This window comes from Nicotiana sylvestris, chromosome 5 (genome assembly GCF_000393655.2).
Source record: "Nicotiana sylvestris chromosome 5, ASM39365v2, whole genome shotgun sequence".
Classification (NCBI taxonomy): domain Eukaryota; kingdom Viridiplantae; phylum Streptophyta; class Magnoliopsida; order Solanales; family Solanaceae; genus Nicotiana; species Nicotiana sylvestris.
This window is the reverse complement of record NC_091061.1, coordinates 45,651,395-45,669,823: the sequence shown is the minus strand read 5'-3', so window position 1 is coordinate 45,669,823 and position 18,429 is coordinate 45,651,395. Positions and strand designations below refer to the sequence as shown.

General features: G+C 38.2%; 1 protein-coding gene across 1 annotated transcript; it reads right to left on the bottom strand.

Annotated features, from left to right (window-relative positions):
- Positions 1-15,883: 15,883 nt before the first annotated feature.
- Positions 15,884-17,090, bottom strand: LOC138891064 (uncharacterized). Its single transcript, XM_070174038.1, has 2 exons — positions 16,827-17,090; positions 15,884-16,753 (listed from the first exon to the last, which is right to left on the bottom strand). The coding sequence occupies exons 1-2, from the start codon at positions 17,016-17,018 to the stop codon at positions 15,929-15,931; spliced, it is 1,017 nt and encodes a 338-aa protein (XP_070030139.1). The 5' UTR covers positions 17,019-17,090; the 3' UTR covers positions 15,884-15,928.
- Between the last annotated feature and the right edge of the window lie 1,339 nt (positions 17,091-18,429).

Sequence of the window (18,429 nt, the reverse complement as noted above, 5' to 3'; positions counted from 1 at the left end):
TCTATGCCCAAAAGCTCGAACTTATTCGAGCTCGACCATGGCAGTTTCGAAGAAAATATCTAAGATAAAATCTCTAACACATAGCTAAAAAGGATGAAGTCATTGAAAGAATTGTACAAGGCAAGAAATATTGAAATTCTTCTTTTATATATGTTGAAAAAGATACATACAACAGACCGATAAAAGGTCTTACAAAAAGAACGATACAATAAGAAAGGAAAATCCCATCTATGCCCAGGGCTGGTCTCTCCTTCGGGAGCAGCTTCCCATTCGGGCCCAACTTCATCATCGGACTAGCTCTGGTTGCCTTCATCATCGTCATTGTCATCGGAGGAGACGAGGAACTTGGTATCAGCCTCGAGTGCTTTTGCTTGGGCTATCTCATTGGTGAGGTCAAAACCTCGAGCGTGGATCTCTTTGAGGGTCTCCCTCCGAGATTGACACTTGGAAAAATCACTAACCCGTTTCTCCTAGTTGGAGGCTTCCCTTAGTTTATTTTGAGCAGCCTCAGCATCCTTTAAGTACACAACAATGGTCTTGTCAACAGTGGCCTTTGTCCTCTCGATCTTGGCCCTGGCTTCAGCAACCTCAGTCTCGGTAGCGGCAAGTTTGGCCTCGAGCTCATCGATCTTCTTGGCCTAGGCCAGATTTTTTACTTTGACTCCCTGAAGCTGAGTCTCAACCGAGGCCAGGTTAGCTACGACAGCCTCTTTCTCACCAGCAAGTCGATCTATGTTTTCCTTCTACTGGTTGCAGTCGGCCTTAACTTGATCGACCTTCCCTCGAAGCTGCCCGATTATATCCAGTTTTTGCTGCAGCTGATACACTGAAGTGTTAGCCTCCACAGTTGGGTCAATTAGACCATACTCTTGCAAAATGAGGGTTACTTTCTTGTCTAGCTCGGCCTCATTTTGACGACTTTTGGCCAAATCTTCTCGTAAGTACTTGAGCTTCTCCTCCTTTTTACTGCAAAGGAGCCTTAGGGCCTTCCCTTCATCCGAGGATCTCTTGATCTCGGCCTCACATTGGCTCAACTCGGCCCTAAACTTAGTAATGGCCTACACAAAAAAAGGAGATATCAGTTAACGCAGAAAGATAAGAAAACAAAAAAGTTTTACAATAATAAAAGTTAGTGCTTACCCGAGAGAAAAGACGATGAGCCTCTTCAAAGAGGGTAGACTCGTCATTGAGGTCGGCGGCATCATCGACCCTAGTAAAACAATCCTGAAAAGGATCTTCTTCGAGGACCTTTTTTGGGTCGGGCGTTCGCAGAGCTTGGGTGTCTTTTATTGCCTCCTCGGAATAAGATGGTAGAGGAGGGGAGTGACCTATTGTCATGGCCTTGAGCTCCTCACTCGGGGCGCTCTAATTATCCTCGAGATTCTCGGTACTTGCCCCCTCTGGTGTACTTGTTGAAGGTGGGGGAATAATCTCGATCTCAAGGGACTCGGGGGCTTTGCCCGAGTCCTTCTTCAGAGTTTCCTCACCACGAGACAAGGTCTCCGGTTCAGAGGGCTTGGCGGCCTCAACCAGTTTCCTAGTTCGGGTCACCAGTGCCGATTCTTCGCCCTCATTTTCCTCATCATCCAGAAACTGGTGGGCTGAATATACGTCCACGTGAATAAGTTTCCTCCTTGGCCTTCGATTAGAGGCCCCTTATCCTGGGGGTCTTCGGTTTTCGAATCCTTTTTCCTCTTATTATCTTTCCCCAATTTGGGAACCGAGGACTCGGTCTCTTCCTCGGGCGGGGCTGGCCTCATTTCGAAGATATCTCCAATGCCTGCATAAATAGGCATAAGTGAGATGACATCTCCAATAAAAGGAAATCGTCAAAAAACCTGGGAGAAGAACTTACCATGGTGTTTGGCCTCCTATTTGCCCTTCGGTAAGTCACGCCGTTTGCGCTCGTCATACGAGGAGGTCGAGGCCAGTTTTTGAACCCAATCCTCGAGGTCAAGGATCGTATGGGGCATCCAAGCAAAAGCTGAAAAAGGCAAAGGCATTACTAAAGGCCGGAATGGAGTATAAGAAGATACTGGGAAAGGGACTTCACTTACACTTGGGATTCCACTTCTCCGGGAACGACATTTTTCTCTTAGGGATGACGTCCGAGGTCCTCACTCGGACAAACCAGCTTATCTAGCCTCGGTCCGTATCCTCGTCATTACTAGCAAAGAAGGCTTTGCTTGATCGACGTTGAAGCTTGATCAGCCCTCGAAAAAGCTGAGGCTGATACAGCCGAATGAGGTGGTTTAGGGTAAACTATAATCCTTCGGCCTTGCTAGAGAAGTAGCAGCATAATCATGATATGCCAAAAAGAGGGATGGATCTGGCCGAGGATAACTTCATATCTTTTGCAGAAGTCAATCACTACTGGGTCAAGGGGACCCAGTGTGAAGGGGTAAGTGTAAACACTTAAGAACCCCTCCACATGAGTAGTAATGCTCTCCTTGGGTCGGGGATCTGTACCACGACCTCGTCCCCCCATCCACATACTTTCTTCATGGCCTTGAGATGCTTCTTCGTTATCGAACTAATATATCGGGATACGTGTTCCCATTGCCCTGGGACTGCGGGGGGATTTTAAACGTTGAAGTCTTTCTTTATCATGCAGGGGTCGGGAATAATTTCATGAAGGGTCGGCGCCACAAGTTTGGCCGGACAGGAAGAGGAAGAGGAAGCTTTCTCCTTTTGGAAAACTGTCTTTGAAGTATTCGCCATTAATTTGAGTTAGAAGAAGCGGAGATAGGCGGAGTTTGGTAATTTCTGACACTAAAAGGAACGGGAGTACCAGATAATGAGAGAAAAGAGATGAAGAGAAGGAGATATAGAAGAAGTTTAGAGGTGGTTTGAAGATTGGAGTAAAGCTTTATCTGAAATTAAACCTTATATTTATAGGTGAGCGGCGACAGTTCAACGATGCTAGTGGCCGACCACCACTGGAGAAGCATTTAATATTTTGGGGAAGCGAACCGATGGGACGTTTCTATCACTTCGAGCACCTACGTCACGAGAATGACATCATCATCAAGGGCTCTGGAAAATCGAGGTTCAAATCGTTTCTTATCATTTTACTCTAAGAAACGTGGGGACTATATGTATACGATAGAATCATGTGCCCCTGATTTTGTGGGCTCGAGGGCTCACATCGAGTAACAGAAGGCTCGCATCGAGGGATAAACTCAATATGGACCGGGTTCGAGTTCGAGCATAAGGATCGAAGATCGAAGTGCACGATGAGTACCAAAGCCGAGTATGACCAACCCCGAGATTCAGTTGTTATAAGTTTGTAACAGAATGAGCAAGATTCTCGCCACGTCCCCAAGATCATGGCGTAAATTCTGGAATAGATTTGTACGAGTTAGTACTAATCCGTACTAGGCAGTTAGACAGTTGTCCCAATAAGATTCCTTACTGTAAATAGAAATGTACCTTATTTAGGGTTCCCTTATTATATAAAGGGGACCCCAATCATTTGTAACGATTATCAATCACTGCCAAAAGAATATACTCTCTTACTTTTTTGCTTATTGCTCACCGGAATTATCATTTAACTTTATTGTTCTTACTTTATTGTTCTTGGCCTACCTCAAGGCCACCTTAGCTCGAGGTCGAGACTGGATTGCGTACCACTTTGATTTCATTTACTTCTTTCATTTATACGTTAGATTTCTTGGTTATTAATTAGTATTGGACTAAATCACATGTCTTTAAAAATATTAACAAGTTTAATTGTTACTCGTATTTTCGAGGTAAACATACATATTTAATAAAAAATAACATAAAATACGTTATTTCAACAAAAACTACTGGGTTTAGCCGAACCCATAGCTCGACTTCTGCCTCCGGCCCTGCCTGCGACTAGACATTTGTTTTACTTGATTTTGAACTATGTATGTTAATTAGATGCAACTTGTCATGGAAGACAAAATATCTTTTAATTGTTTTGAAATAAATCCTATATCCCCATGATAATTATGTCAAACTAATAGAAAGGAAAATCTTAATTAGCTTACTCGTCTAAAGTTGATTATTCACCCATGCATGAGAGTGTATATATATATATATATATATATATATATATATATATATATATATATATGCAGTCTAGCAGTCGATAAAAACGAGAATTATGCGAGACCAGCTTTTCAATTCAAGAAGAAAAGGTTATTTCTTCTCTCATGCCTAAGGTTGATGGGTAGATTTATCTAATATCTTTACTGACTAGAGCATAGAGGATGCAATCAGATTGGCTTTCTTCTCTCATATACAAGAGGAGAGATACTCTTATAGATTTGTAACTTGCTGGTCTAGTTAAACGTGTGTAGGGGTGGCAAAATGATTTAAAAAAATACTTAACTATCTATATTATTCACTAAAAAATGGGTTGAATAATGAACTTTTTATAAATGGGTCAAATATGGGTAAGAATCATATTATCTATTTAGAAAATGGTTAACCAATGGGTAATCAATGGATAACCAATGAGTTTAACTTTTACATTTGTAAAGCCTCAAATTGGGGGTTCCTCAAGTTTGGGAGACTAGGAATTCTCCTAAAAGTAATCATATTCAAGAAGTCATGGATAATATGGTTACCCATATTATCCGCCGGTTAACTCGTTTCCTATCAGTATTAAATATGGGTCGGATCGGATAATTTATTCGTTTTTTTATTAACCGTTTTCGACCCGAACCATATCCGACCCAGCCTGCCTGTTTGTCACTCCTATTTGTGTGTATCAAATTCCTATTAATAACGACGGACCCAGAATTTTACGCAAGCGAGTTCAGACGAACATGTCTATTAGTATAAGTAGTGTTGCATATGACAAGTAGGGTTTGATTATTTTATTATCCTTTTTTATTTTTAATACAATCTCAAAATGAAGTAATTTTAAAGTTGACACTCTATAATTTTAACAAGCCTAAAAATATTTTATGAAGGTTAAAAAGGATTATCTATCTCTATTTTAAGAAATTTGTCTATTTAGTTTAACAAAATTTACATAAAAATTCTAATTTAACAAATATTTATTAACTCTAAGATATTTAAATAATTATAGAGTTTTCCTTGTTATTAATAAGAAGTTGCACACACACCAGTCCAAGTACGATTAAAAAAATTAACTGGAAAATGCCCCCAAATGGATTCGATCTGCATCCTTTGCAAATGTTGAACCCGCTCGACCATCTCCACAGTAAGCAGTTTGTGTTGAAGTGGGTTCAAACTATATTTTATACTATAGTTTTTCTCTTTCAAGTATAATTTAACAATATAAACAGTATAATTTTTCGATGAAGTGGGTTCAACTGAACCATCTTAACACCAGGTGGGTCCGCCCCTGCCTATTAATAGCTTCCTTCATCGGAGGTTTGTGTATTGTTATTTGGGTGGCAAAGATGAAATTAAGAAGGATGATCCCTTATGTCAAGAAACCGGGCTAGCCGTGCGAGCGCAAGCTAAAATATTTGAAATTCGGAGAGTGAAAAGCCGAAGGAGGAACCTAGCAAATTTTTGCTTTAGGCTCCAAAAACTTTGGGGCATTACAAGTTCTAAAAGTGTATTTTATGATTTTATTTCTCCTAGATAATATCGAAGTATGTAGCCGAAAAAAAAAGGACAAAATCTTTATAAACTAAAAAGAAAAAAAGAAAGATTGACTATTTTTTAATAATAGAGATATTTTATAACTTTGTAATAAAATACTAAAATTTTTATATTAGTAAATAAAGTTTTTTATAACAAGATCCAAGGTAATGTATTACAATCACATGACTAAAGTTCATTACTTGAATTAAACCTTATCAATATAAATAATAATATTACAATAAGATGTTTATTGTGAACTTAGACACTTTGCTTCTTGTAAAAATACAACACTATAAATAAAAAGTAAAAAAAAAAAAAAAAAAAAAAAAACTTGACACTAATATTTTGCATATGTCTTGTAAAAATAAGACTTTTATGCCTTGTAAAAAAGTTTATGATCTCTTATTAACTTTGGCTATTATTGAACAACCTAAATGATCTCATCAGCAGTATTGATAGCATCGCTCCATTACTTCCAGCAGTGAAGGATGATGCAGTGTAATCTATTCTAACTTGATAATGAATTCTACGGAATACTTAAATTATAGGCTGAATACATACGGAAACATTTAAAGTTGACACGATTTTTCATTTAGACACCTAAACTCAAGGGTGTTCCTATTGAGCACTTACACTACCCGAAATTTATTCCAATTAAGCACTTCTTTGACAATCAGCCAAACTTACAAAGTTTATGCAATGCACTCGCTGCTGACGTGGCGAATGACGAATAAAAAAAGACATATATTATTTTGAGTAAGAAAAAAAGGAAAAAACCTAAAAATACTACTTAACTCAGCATCTTCACTATATGTTCATGTGTGTTTTTCACCCTGCATTCTTTTGAATCACCAAAAATCCAACATATCCTCAAATAGAAAGGAACATGCAAATTTTCACACCTAACTTAAAGAGGATACCCATCAACAAAGAGAGAAATTAATGCTTCTTCGTTTTACCTTTAGTGGAGGACAAATGCTGAAATTCAACTTTTTTGAAGTTGGGTTACTAGAAATTACAAACAAATTGCAGGAAGGATGTATGACAATGGTGTTTTTATACTTGAATTCTGCAATTTCTTTACAATATAACCCAATCTATAACAATCAAATCCAATCTAGAGTGCTTTAGGTCCTCCTCTTTAAAAAATAGCAGAAGTCCAGCGGCAGCGTGGTGGCCGAAAATCTCTTAGAGTAGCCTGGTTTGTTGCGGCAGCGGCTGGAGATAAAGAGATGGGGTGCAACTGGTTTCTTAGGGTTGAAGAAGAAGAGGGGGATCGTTGGTTTTTTTGGCGAGGATGAGGCCGCCGGTTTCTATCACCGGATTCCGACAGTGAAGAGATGGGGACTGCCCGCCACACCAACCACCCTTGCTTCGTCCTCACTCCACTCTCACCAAAAATTTCATCAATGTCTGCTCCATCTGGCAAGAACTCAAAAGCGAAAATGTAGATTATTTCTATTTAAATCCAAAACTAAGTACAACGGATCTAAAAGATGCCAACTGACTCAATTAAGTTTTAAAAATCAACACAACCCACTTCAAATCAAGCTTATTTTCTTCAATTTCCTTGTCTTCAAGGAGTTTGGTGTTTGATTTGGAACAATAAAGTGATTGGAAAGCAAGTTGAGACTCATTGAAAGGCGATAAGTTTTGTTACGGTAGGAAGAAGAAGAAGGAAATAAAAAAGAAAAAAAAAAAATTGTTTTTTAGAGTCTTCACGCGCCTATATTGGGTGAAACTCACTTTATGTTCCAACTCAGCAAGAAGTGCTTAATTGGAATAAGTTTCGGGCAGTATAAGTGCTCAATAGGAACACCCTTAAGTTTAGGTATCTAAATGAAAAATCGTACCAACTTTAAGTGTCGCTGTATGTATTCAGCCTAAATTATATATGTGATAGTTCATGGGACTGCTTTATGTTGACTACTTTAGGTATTGTCATAAGTACTTTTATTACTCCAATACTTGAATCTAATAATTTTAAATGTATCAACTGTATAAATTTGTGAAAATTTAAACTTTTTTTAAATTTGAGTTACAAATATGCTGAAAATTTAAACTTTTTTTAAATTTGAGTTACAAATATGCCAATTGATCTTGTTAATCATGTTTTGCAGATGCTGATGTGTTAGGGTGTAAAACCCAATGATGCCACGCCAGCCTATGCAGATTACACAACCTTAAAATGCTTCACCTCCTGTTGCTTCCATGCAAGCCTTTTCTCGTACATTCAATTAAAGTAGTGATATTTGCTGCATTATTTCCCTTCAACCTCCTCAATGTCGTCTCAGATCGAATTTTTTTTCAATTTCTTAATATAAATTTGCATAAATCACAAAAAACGGTTCAATTTTGTAACTTTTTTGTCCATCTTTTTCGATGAGAAAAGTTACAAAAAAGTAATGAGCTGGAAATATAGATGAAGCATTTGTGTTGTCAAATTTATAATTGCAAAATATACCTTAAAAGAAAATCAAACAACTTCAAAACGATAAACAACTTCTCAAGTGTGCCGAAATGAGCATTGTCCAGCTCAGATTTTATGATGATCTTTTATCATTTTGCAAAGGTGATACAATTTCTGTGCAGCTGTTATATACTTGATTTCAAATTTTTTCTAAAGCTTCAAGATTAGTAGCAAGTGCTGATAAATATTTTATATTCCTTGGAGGGTTGAGCAATGGCATATGACAAGAAATACTGCAGACTCGTGGTTTCAAAAAAGGTTCATTTCCCATCAGATATTTGGGAGTACCACTCAATACTAAAATAGTGTCATTGGTGCGGTGTCAGCCTCTGATTGAAAATATACTGGGGTAAATACAACCATGGACTTTAAGGTTTCTATTTTATGCTGATAGAGTTCAACTTATTAAAAGTGTCTTGTTTTCCATACACATATTTTGGTCTCAAGTTTTTGTGCTACTAAAGAAACTAATCCAACTTTAAGACTGGTCGTAGAAGATCCTATGGACATGGGGTATAGAAATATTTAGGAAAACTCTGATTTCATTGAACAAATTAACTCTGTAAATCAGGTGAGTTAAATTTTCTTGATGTAAGTGTATTGGGAAAAAATAGAGTTTATATTAAAGATGACGTGGCATGACACGTGGTTTGGTTAAATGGTTAAAGCGCAACAATTGACTAAGAGACACGGATGGAGACAGCCACGGGAAAAGGAATTTAAATAGGCACGAGAGGAAGTGCAGATACGAGTCTCGTACCAATTCAAGTCATTTAAAGCCAACGGATTAGAAGGCATTAAAGACAAAGATCTGATGACAGAAAGGAGTCCAAATTCATTATTAAATACTTGATACGTTAGAAAATTGGTATTTAATAGGAATGATTGTATAACGGCTTATTTAATATCATTTATTACTCATAATTATATCATTAAAGCTGAGGCTTCATTCCTTTACCTAGAATTACCTATAAAAGGAAGAAGTATCATCATTTGTAAGGACACGGAATACTATTGGGAACTTATTGAAATACAAAACTATTTGCTGCTTTACCATCATTCTCAAAAGTATTTTATTTTCGTCTCCTGATTATCAGTAACCCGAATTTCTTTTTAGCTTTGACCAAAGACTCAGATTTTTGGTTAAACAAATTGGTTCCGTTACCAGGAATCTGATAATCTTTTCTTTTAAGCTATATCTTGTCCATTGTCGTCACCATGTCAAACAACAACACCGACAATAATAGTAATAACACATTGGGAAACCATGAGAATCAAATACATCAAAATCAAGATGACGTGGTTCCCTCCCCTCCAGATTCACCACGTCAATCTCGTGAAGGCACTCCTGTTACTAAATCCCGTGCTGATCAACAAGAACAATCTGAACACTTTGAAGGAGTTACAACTGAAGCTTTACAAAAGCTAATTGATGCACAGGTCGGCAAAGCTCTTCAGGCACTTGTTAGTCGATTGCCTGCTGCACCACCCACACCAACTCCTAATAATAATACATTGGAGAATCCCCGTTCTGGTCTTGATAATTCTGGAAACGGAGCAACCCCCAGTGAACCACAGGAAGGGGGACCAGGGTAATTCAAATAATTCATATTTGCAAAATTTAGTACTAACCTTGCAGAAACAGATTAAGGAACAAAATGAGCGTATTGAACAAATCCCTGGAGTTCCGCCTGTAATAAAAGGAGTAGACATGGACAAATACTCAAAACAACCATGGAAGCCAAGTGTTGCTCCCTTTCCAATTCCGAAAAAGTTCAAAATGCCTGACATCCCGAAATATGATGGTACTACAGACCCACGTGACTACGTGACTGCATTTACAACAGGCGTGAAAGGCAACGACTTGACCAAACAAGAAATCGAATCAGTACTGGTCAAGAAATTTGGAGAAACACTCACCAAGGGTGCATTAACCTGGTGTTCTCTTTTATCTGAAAATTCTATTAATTCTTTTGCTGAGCTTGTAGATTTTTTTATTAAAGCACATTCGGGAGCACAAAAGGTTGAGAAAAGAATGGAAGATATTTTCAAAATCAAACAAGGGGATTCGGAGTTGCTTAGAAATTTTGTTGATAGATTCCAGCGGGAAAGAATGACTCTACCTCGTGTGCCTGACAATTGGGCTGCAATAGCCTTTGCAAGTAATTTAAATGACAAAAGTTCTGAAACCACGAGACGATTCAAAGAAAGCCTTCGAAAATTTCCTGCAACCACGTGGAATGATGTTTACAACAGGTATAGTACGAAGCTGCGAATTGAAGAAGATACCGTACCTAAGTTTCATCATGAAGATAGGGGTGGTCCCCGAAGATCAGAAACCGAAAAAAGGTCAGGTAAACATAGGTACGATCCATATATGGGACCTGCAGGAAAAGACCCACGGTCGAAACAAGATAGCCAACAATATGATCAAAAATCGAGGAACAGGGACTCTGGTTCTTCTTCAAAGTTCAGGAATGATCAGAACAGACAAGAATCACGAGATGATGACAGAAGTTTAAAGGCACGATTCGGCAGATATAATTCTAATGTCTCTACCTCCGAGCTCGTAGCTGTTTTAAGAAGCATGGGAGATAAGGTACGGTGGCCAAAAGAGATGCGGTCAAATCCAAATAGATGCAATCCAGATCATTGGTGCAAATTCCACAATGATCACGGGCACAAAACTTCAGAATGTAGATTCTTGCAGAGTGAAGTGGATCATCTATTGAAGCAAGGGTACTTCACTGAGTTATTTAGCGAGAAAGGAAAACAAGCTTATATGAAAAACAGGCGAGAGCCACCACAACCTCCTTCACCCAAGAGGACAGTGAATGTCATAAGCGGGGGAGAAGATATTCACGACATAACTTACACAACCTCCAACAAGGTTTCTAAGGTAACAAGTACACACGGGAAACGGGTGCGGCAGGTCCTAGAAAATGAAAGTATTTCGTTCGATGATGCAGATACCGAAGGAGTGACAACTCCACATAATGACGCACTGGTAATATCTTTATTTGTACATGATACTAATGTAAAACGAGTTTTGATTGATCCAGGGAGTTCTGTAAATATTATATTACTAAGGGTATTACGTGAAATGCAAGCTGAAGACAAAATGATACCCAAAGCGCACACCTTGTCAGGCTTCGACAATTCAAGTGTAGTAACAAAAAGAGAGGTAATTCTAACAACTTTTGCTACGGGTGTTGTTAAAGAAACTAAATTTCAGGTAGTTGATATGGAAATGGCCTACAATATGATCATGGGGAGACCATGGATACACGATATGGATGTTGTCCCATCAACTTTACATCAAGTTATTAAATTCCCATCACCATGGGGAATTTGCCAAATTCGTGGGGATCAGCAGATGGCTAGAAGTGTCAACGCTGTAACAAGTACAAGCACCGTAAATAAAGAAAAATAGCAATTACAGGAAACAGTTGAAGGTAAAAAAGATCAAACTTCAGCTGAACAAGAAAAGACAGATTTGGACTCAAGGCCTGACACAATTCAGGAACCTGAAGAAAATGAAAGCATCAAAACGACAATTGAAGAGCTCGAGGCAGTGATATTATTTGAGCAATGGCCTGAACGGAAGGTTTATGTCGGGGACAATTTAATATTAAACATGCGAGGTATGATAATCGAATTTTTAAAAGCTAAATTAGATTGCTTTGCTTGGTTCCACGCTGATATGACAGGGATACCACCGGATGTGATGACTCACAAACTCAATGAGGACCCTTCTTTCACACCAATAAAGCAAAAGAAAAGAAAGCAAGGTGCTTTCAAGAACCAGGTGATTCAGGATGAAGTCCAAAAATTATTAAAAATCGGATCAATCCGTGAGGTAAAATATCCTACTTGGTTAGCTAACACGGTGGTTGTACCCAAGAAAAATGGTAAGTGGCGTGTTTGTGTAGATTATACCGATTTAAATAAAGCCTGTCCAAAAGATTCCTTTCCCTTACCGCATATAGACCAACTAATTGATGCAACCGCAGGTCATGAACTTTTAAGTTTTTTAGATGCATACTCGGGATATAATCAAATTAAAATGGATCCTGGTGATGAAGAAAAAACTTCTTTCATCACAGACAGGGGGACTTACTGTTATAAAGTAATGCCCTTTGGTCTCAAAAATGCTGGGGCAACCTATCAAAGGTTGGTCACCAAAATGTTCCAAGAACATTTAGGGAAAACAATGGAGGTATATATAGACGATATGCTCGTCAAAACCCAGCAATCTCATGATCATATTTCTCATCTATCTATTACTTTTGAAATTTTGCGAAAATTTAATATGAAACTCAACCCAGAAAAATGTGCATTTGGAGTTGCATCAGGTAAGTTTTTGGGTTTTCTTGTTTCTAACCGTGGTATTGAAGTGAATCCTTCTCAGATCAAAGCAATAGAAGAAATCCCTGATATCCTTACTAATAAAAAGGAAGTACAAAGATTAACGGGAAGAATTGCAGCTTTGGGGAGATTTATTTCCAAATCCTCAGAAAGGTGTTTTAAGTTTTTCTCTGCACTCAAAAAGCAAGATCATTTTGAATGGAATGAAGATTGTCAACAAGACCTTAGAAATTTGAAAGCTTATTTGTCAAAACCACTGTTGTTGGCAAAACCAAAGGTGGGGGAAAAACTTCTCATCTATCTGGTCGTATTTGAAGTCGCGGTGAGTGCTGTTTTAGTCCGCGAGGACCAAGGTAAACAATCTCCTATTTATTATGTAAGTAAGTCCTTACTGGAAGCTGAGACACGATACCCACAACTAGAAAAATTAGCATTAGCTTTGATCGTGGCATCTAGAAAATTAAGACCTTATTTTCAATGTCATCCCATTAATGTAGTTACTGCTTTTCCGCTTCGAAATATTTTGCATAAACACGATTTTCAGGAAGATTAGCAAAATGGGCTATAGAACTAAGTGAATATGAAGTTGTTTATCAACCCAGGACCGCTATAAAATCTCAAGTACTAGCTGATTTCGTGGCTGATTTTAGCCAGGGGATGCATTTAGAAGCAGAAAAAGAATTAATAGTTTTTAATGGTGCAAACCCGGGGACTTGGGTTTTATTCACTGATGGTTCATCTAATGTAAAAGGGGCAGGCCTAGGGATAGTCCTCGTACCACCTGCGGGTGAGACTATTAGACAGGCTATAAAATGTCATTCTATAACTAACAATGAAGCAGAGTATGAGGCTGTAATTGCAGGTTTAGAATTGGCACGAGAACTCGGCATAACACAGATTATAATCAAGAGTGATTCTCAACTCGTGGTCAATCAAATGCTGGGGACTTATATAGCCAGAGAGACACGAATGCAAGAATACCTCGCAAAGGTACGGGAGTTAATAAAGCAATTCCAAACTTGGAAAGTAGTGCAGATCCCAAGAGATGAGAATGTAGAGGCAGATGCTTTAGCAAATCTCGCATCTGCAGCAGACGTAGCAAACGATACAAATGCTTCAGTCATACATTTATTTCATTCCGTTCTCGAATCTGATAAAAACAAGGTAAATTTTAATCATTTAACATGGGATTGGAGAAACGAAATTGTTGCCTTTTTACAGCACGGTACCGTGCCTAATGACAAAGGAAAGGCTCACGTGTTTCACAAAAAAGCTGCTCGATATTGTTTATATCAAGGAAATCTTTATCGAAAGATGTTCGGTGGACCACTAGAAAGGTGTCTCGGACCCTCTCAAACAGAATATGTAATGAGAGAAGTGCACGAAGGACATTGTGGGAACCACGCAGGGGGACGGTCACTGGTAAGAACATTAATTCGCACAAGATATTATTGGACTAAGATGGAAGAAGAAGCAACCAGTTTCGTGTCCAAATGTGATAAATGTCAAAGGTACGACAACAATATGCACAGACCAACTGAGTTACTACATCCTGTTATAGCCCCACGACCCTTTATGAAATGGGGAATAGATATCGTAGGTCCACTTCCACAAGCAAAAGGTCAGGTAAAGTTTCTACTTGTACTTACAGATTATTTCACTAAATGGGTAGAAGCAGGGGCATTTAAACAGGTACGAGAGAAGGAAGTTAAAGACTTCATATGGCGAAATATAATATGCCGCTTTGGAGCACCAAAGGAGATCGTGTGTGACAATGGACCACAATTCATTGGAGCTCAAATCACAGAATTTCTTCGAAGTTGGCAGATCAAAAGGATAACGTCTACGCCATACCATCCAGTAGGTAATGGACAAGCGGAATCTACTAACAAAGTCATTATCAACAACTTGAAGAAGAGGTTACAGGATTCAAAAGGTAATTGGCCTGAGGTGTTACCTGGAGTATTATGGGTTTATCGTACAACGACCAAAACAGGCACTGGAGAAACACCATTTTCAATGGTTTATGGTGCGGAAGCCTTAATTCCAGTTGAAATAGGTGAGCCAAGCACACGGTACGATTAGGCAACGGAGGAATCTAATGATGAAGAGATGCGGGTCAACCTTGATTTACTTGAAGGAAGAAGAGAAGCTGCATTGATAAGGATGGCAGCACAAAAGCAAGTAATTGAACGATATTACAATAGGAAAGCACGCCTCAGATTTTTCAAAATTGGGGACTTCGTGCTTAAAAAGGTGTTCCAATCTGCAAAGGCTGCTAACTCAGGAAAGCTAAGTCCAACATGGGAAGGACCGTACAAAGTCCGTGACATTGCGGGAAAAGGAGCATACCAGTTGGAGACAATGGACGGCAAAGTTTTACCCTCACATTGGAATGCCATACATTTAAAAAGATATTACTTCTGAGAAAGTACCCACGGTCAGGTATCACCATGTTAAAATTTCTCTTGAATTATTAATGTTTTACTAACGATTTTAGATGCTAGGCAAAATACCCTAACTCGTGCCAAATGATGAGTCACAACCTGCAAGGCAAAATGGAGTATTCTTAAATTCCTAGCCCAGGGTTACAATTAATCTGATGGAAATACACACAAGTTAGGCAGTCTTCATCTATAATCGCACCTCCGGGTCCCGTATATCTTTCTGTTTCAGGAAAAGAGCCAAAGTAAAAGAAATAAACAAGTGCTCAAGGCTTCATACTTCACCGCTCAAATACTTGGGGGACTACATATTGTACACAGATATGTGTAGAGAAACAGATATGAATATCGAACAAAAGTCGGCCACAAAGAGACAAGTGTTGAGTAAAAGTTACGAAGTCTTCAGCATTCATGAGAACAACAGAGTCATCTCTCAAAACTCATAAACAAAGTCACCTCTCAAACCATTCTTAATATATAAAGATAGGGTCATGACTATGTACTAAAACAGGTTATGAAGAAAAACCTTGTTTATTCTATGTTATGTACAAATCCGTTACACAAAAAACAGTTACGAGAAAGTTGTAGATGTACTGTAATACATGTAATAGTCAAACACTTGTTAAAGTTTATGAATAAGAACTTGCCAAAGTTGTTTCATACAAAACATGTGTATTCCTATTTCTTTCATCGTATTATAACACCATTATGAAGTTGAGACGTCTTCTTCATTAAGTGTCGATAAAATAAAAGGGCCCTCTTTTATAAGCCTCATGTTAATAAGTCATGAGAAGAATCATAAAGCATTTTCAAAGGATAAAAATGCTAAACTATTCTATAAGTCCTAAATAAGTAAGGAAAAGGCAAGAATAGAACACATTGAAGTACTAACAAAACTTCTTAATATAATTAAAAAGACTAAGTAGAAACTTAGTCAATAAAAGTTTATACAAGTGCCCCATTATGATAACTGGGGACTTTCACCAAAAAATCCCTTAAAGTTGCCAAGGGCTAACACCACCAAGTAATAAAAACAAAAATAGCAATTTCATTTTTAGCTAGTCACTGAAGGGTTTGGAACATCAGGAGTTTCACCCTCGGGAGCAAGAATTGCAACCCCAATTGCTGCAGTAGCCACTTCTTCATTTAAAAGCTCTTCCGTTCCAGGAGCTTCAAGTACAGGAGAAGGAGTATCAGTAGATTGTTGACTTTTCTCGATAGTATCTACAACTTTGGCCAGTTCAGACTGCAAGTCAAAGCCTTCCTGAGCAGCTTCCATCAAAGCATCACGGCGAGATTTTAGGAAAGCCCAACTCACCTCTATGTTGAAGTTCTCCTCCAGAAGTCCATATTCCTTTTCCCACATAGCAAGATCGTTTTTCAAGATTTGGTGCTCAGCTAAATGGGAATCAAGGGAAGCTTCAAGAGAGGCATGAGAACTCTTCAAAGCATGAATCTCGTCAGAGGAGGTCTGTAAGTCAGCTTGAGCTTGAGTCAAGCTTTGCACTAACTCTCCTGCATACTCTTCTTTCTTAGCCAAAAGTGCCTTAAGCTCCCTAACTTCTTCACTAGCCTTTGATAATTGTTCTGACAAAGAGCATTCCAAAAGCTCTTTGTCTCTTTTAAATTGGCTTGAAGAAGCCTTGGCAGTTGCCAGTTTAGAAGTCAAACCACGGTTTTGCTGCTCCAGGAGGTTTTTATTTTCTTGCAACTCCTCTATGGTCCCTTGAGCATTCTCAAACTGTTCTTTCCAATTGGCTGCTTCAAGCTGGGCTCCCCTGGCTATTTCTTCGGCCTCGTGGACAGTTTTTTCAAACTCACGGGCTTTTCTTTCCAGAAGGGAAATTCTTCCCATTAATTCTGTACCAATGAGGTTAGCCTACAGAGACAAATCATAGAAATGAGGGATTGAAGATAATAAAAAAACTTGTTGGTAAGAAGAGGAAAAATACCTTCAAAGTAGAATGAACTATGTCATTCATCAGAGTCAAGCAGCTATGGCTCTCCATCTTCTTCTTCTCAATATCTCCAATTAGGGGCTCGAGCCAAATATCAGCTCTACCAGTCTTTCTCAAGAGGCTATGGTTGGAAGGAACTTCAAGAGTAACACTTCTCATAGTCATACTTCCACTGCTAGAACCCATCTCTGTATGATGAACAGAGGGAAGAAGAGCAATGGAAGGAATGGAAGGAGAAGATGTAGAAACAGGAATGGAAGGAGAAGATGTAGAAACCAATGCAGGAACGGAAGCCTCTTCTGTGTCTAACAGGGGCGTTGGGGAATTGGTCTAGAATCGGAACTTTTTTACGGTTAGGGTTTGAAGATGACATTGTTAGGAAGGATAAGTCGAAAGAAAGTAGAAATAAAGAAGAAAATGTTTGCTGAAGATTTGTGAAGAAGACAAAGGAAGAAAAAGTTATGTATATAATGGGAACCATCAAACTTAGAAGTGTAATGATGGAAAGCCTATAATAAAGGCAACTATCACTTCGTGAATAGTGAGATTGAAGAAGTCTTGAAAAAGGGTGTAAATAGTAGAATCAATCAGAAAATGACACATGGGCAGAACATTAAATGGAAAAGACGATTGAGGCGTTAATACTGTCATAAGCATTAATTGTGGCGAAAATTCCTTTTTTATGAAGATCCACTTCCCAATTATTTAATTGATAAATAAATGGAAAGTGGGGGGACTATCTGTATTGGGAAAAAACTGAGTTTATATTAAAGATGACGTGGCATGACACGTGGTTTGGTTAAATGGTCAAAGTGCAACAATTGACTAAGAGGCACGGATGAAGACAACCACGGGAAAAGGAATTTAAATAGGCACGAGACGAAGTGCAGATACGAGTCTCGTACCAATTCATGTCATTTAAAGCCAATGGATTAGAAGGCATTAAAGACAAAGATCTGATGACAGAAAGGAGTCCAAATTCATTATTAAATACCTGATACGTTAGAAAATTGGTATTTAATAGGAATGATTGTATAACGGCTTATTTAATATCATTTATTACTCATAATTATATCATTAAAGCTGAGGCTTCATTCCTTTACCTAGAATTACCTATAAAAGGAAGTAATATCATCATTTGTAAGGACACGAAATACTATTGGGAACTTATTGAAATACAAAACTATTTGCTGCTTTACCATCATTCTCAAAAGTATTTTATTTTCGTCTCCTGATTATCAGTAACCCGAATTTCTTTTTAGCTTTGACCAAAGACTCAGATTTTTGGTTAAATAGTGGGTACATAGAATAAAGCATCTTGGATAGTTCAAAAGATACTAAAGGCATGAAAGTACCAAGAAAATGTATTTGAAGTTAAGAGGAGAATTCTCAAAAGTCTCTTGGAGAAAGATAGTAAGTAATAATGCTGGGATGCCCAAAAAGATATTCATTCTATACTTAGTTACATATGGGAGATTATTGACTAAAGACAGAGTAGTTATTTTGGGTTGTCTAGATGATTTACTATGTCCACTATGCAATATAAAAGTTGAGACTGCTGATCATCTCTCTTTAGCTGCTCATTCTCCTCATAAAT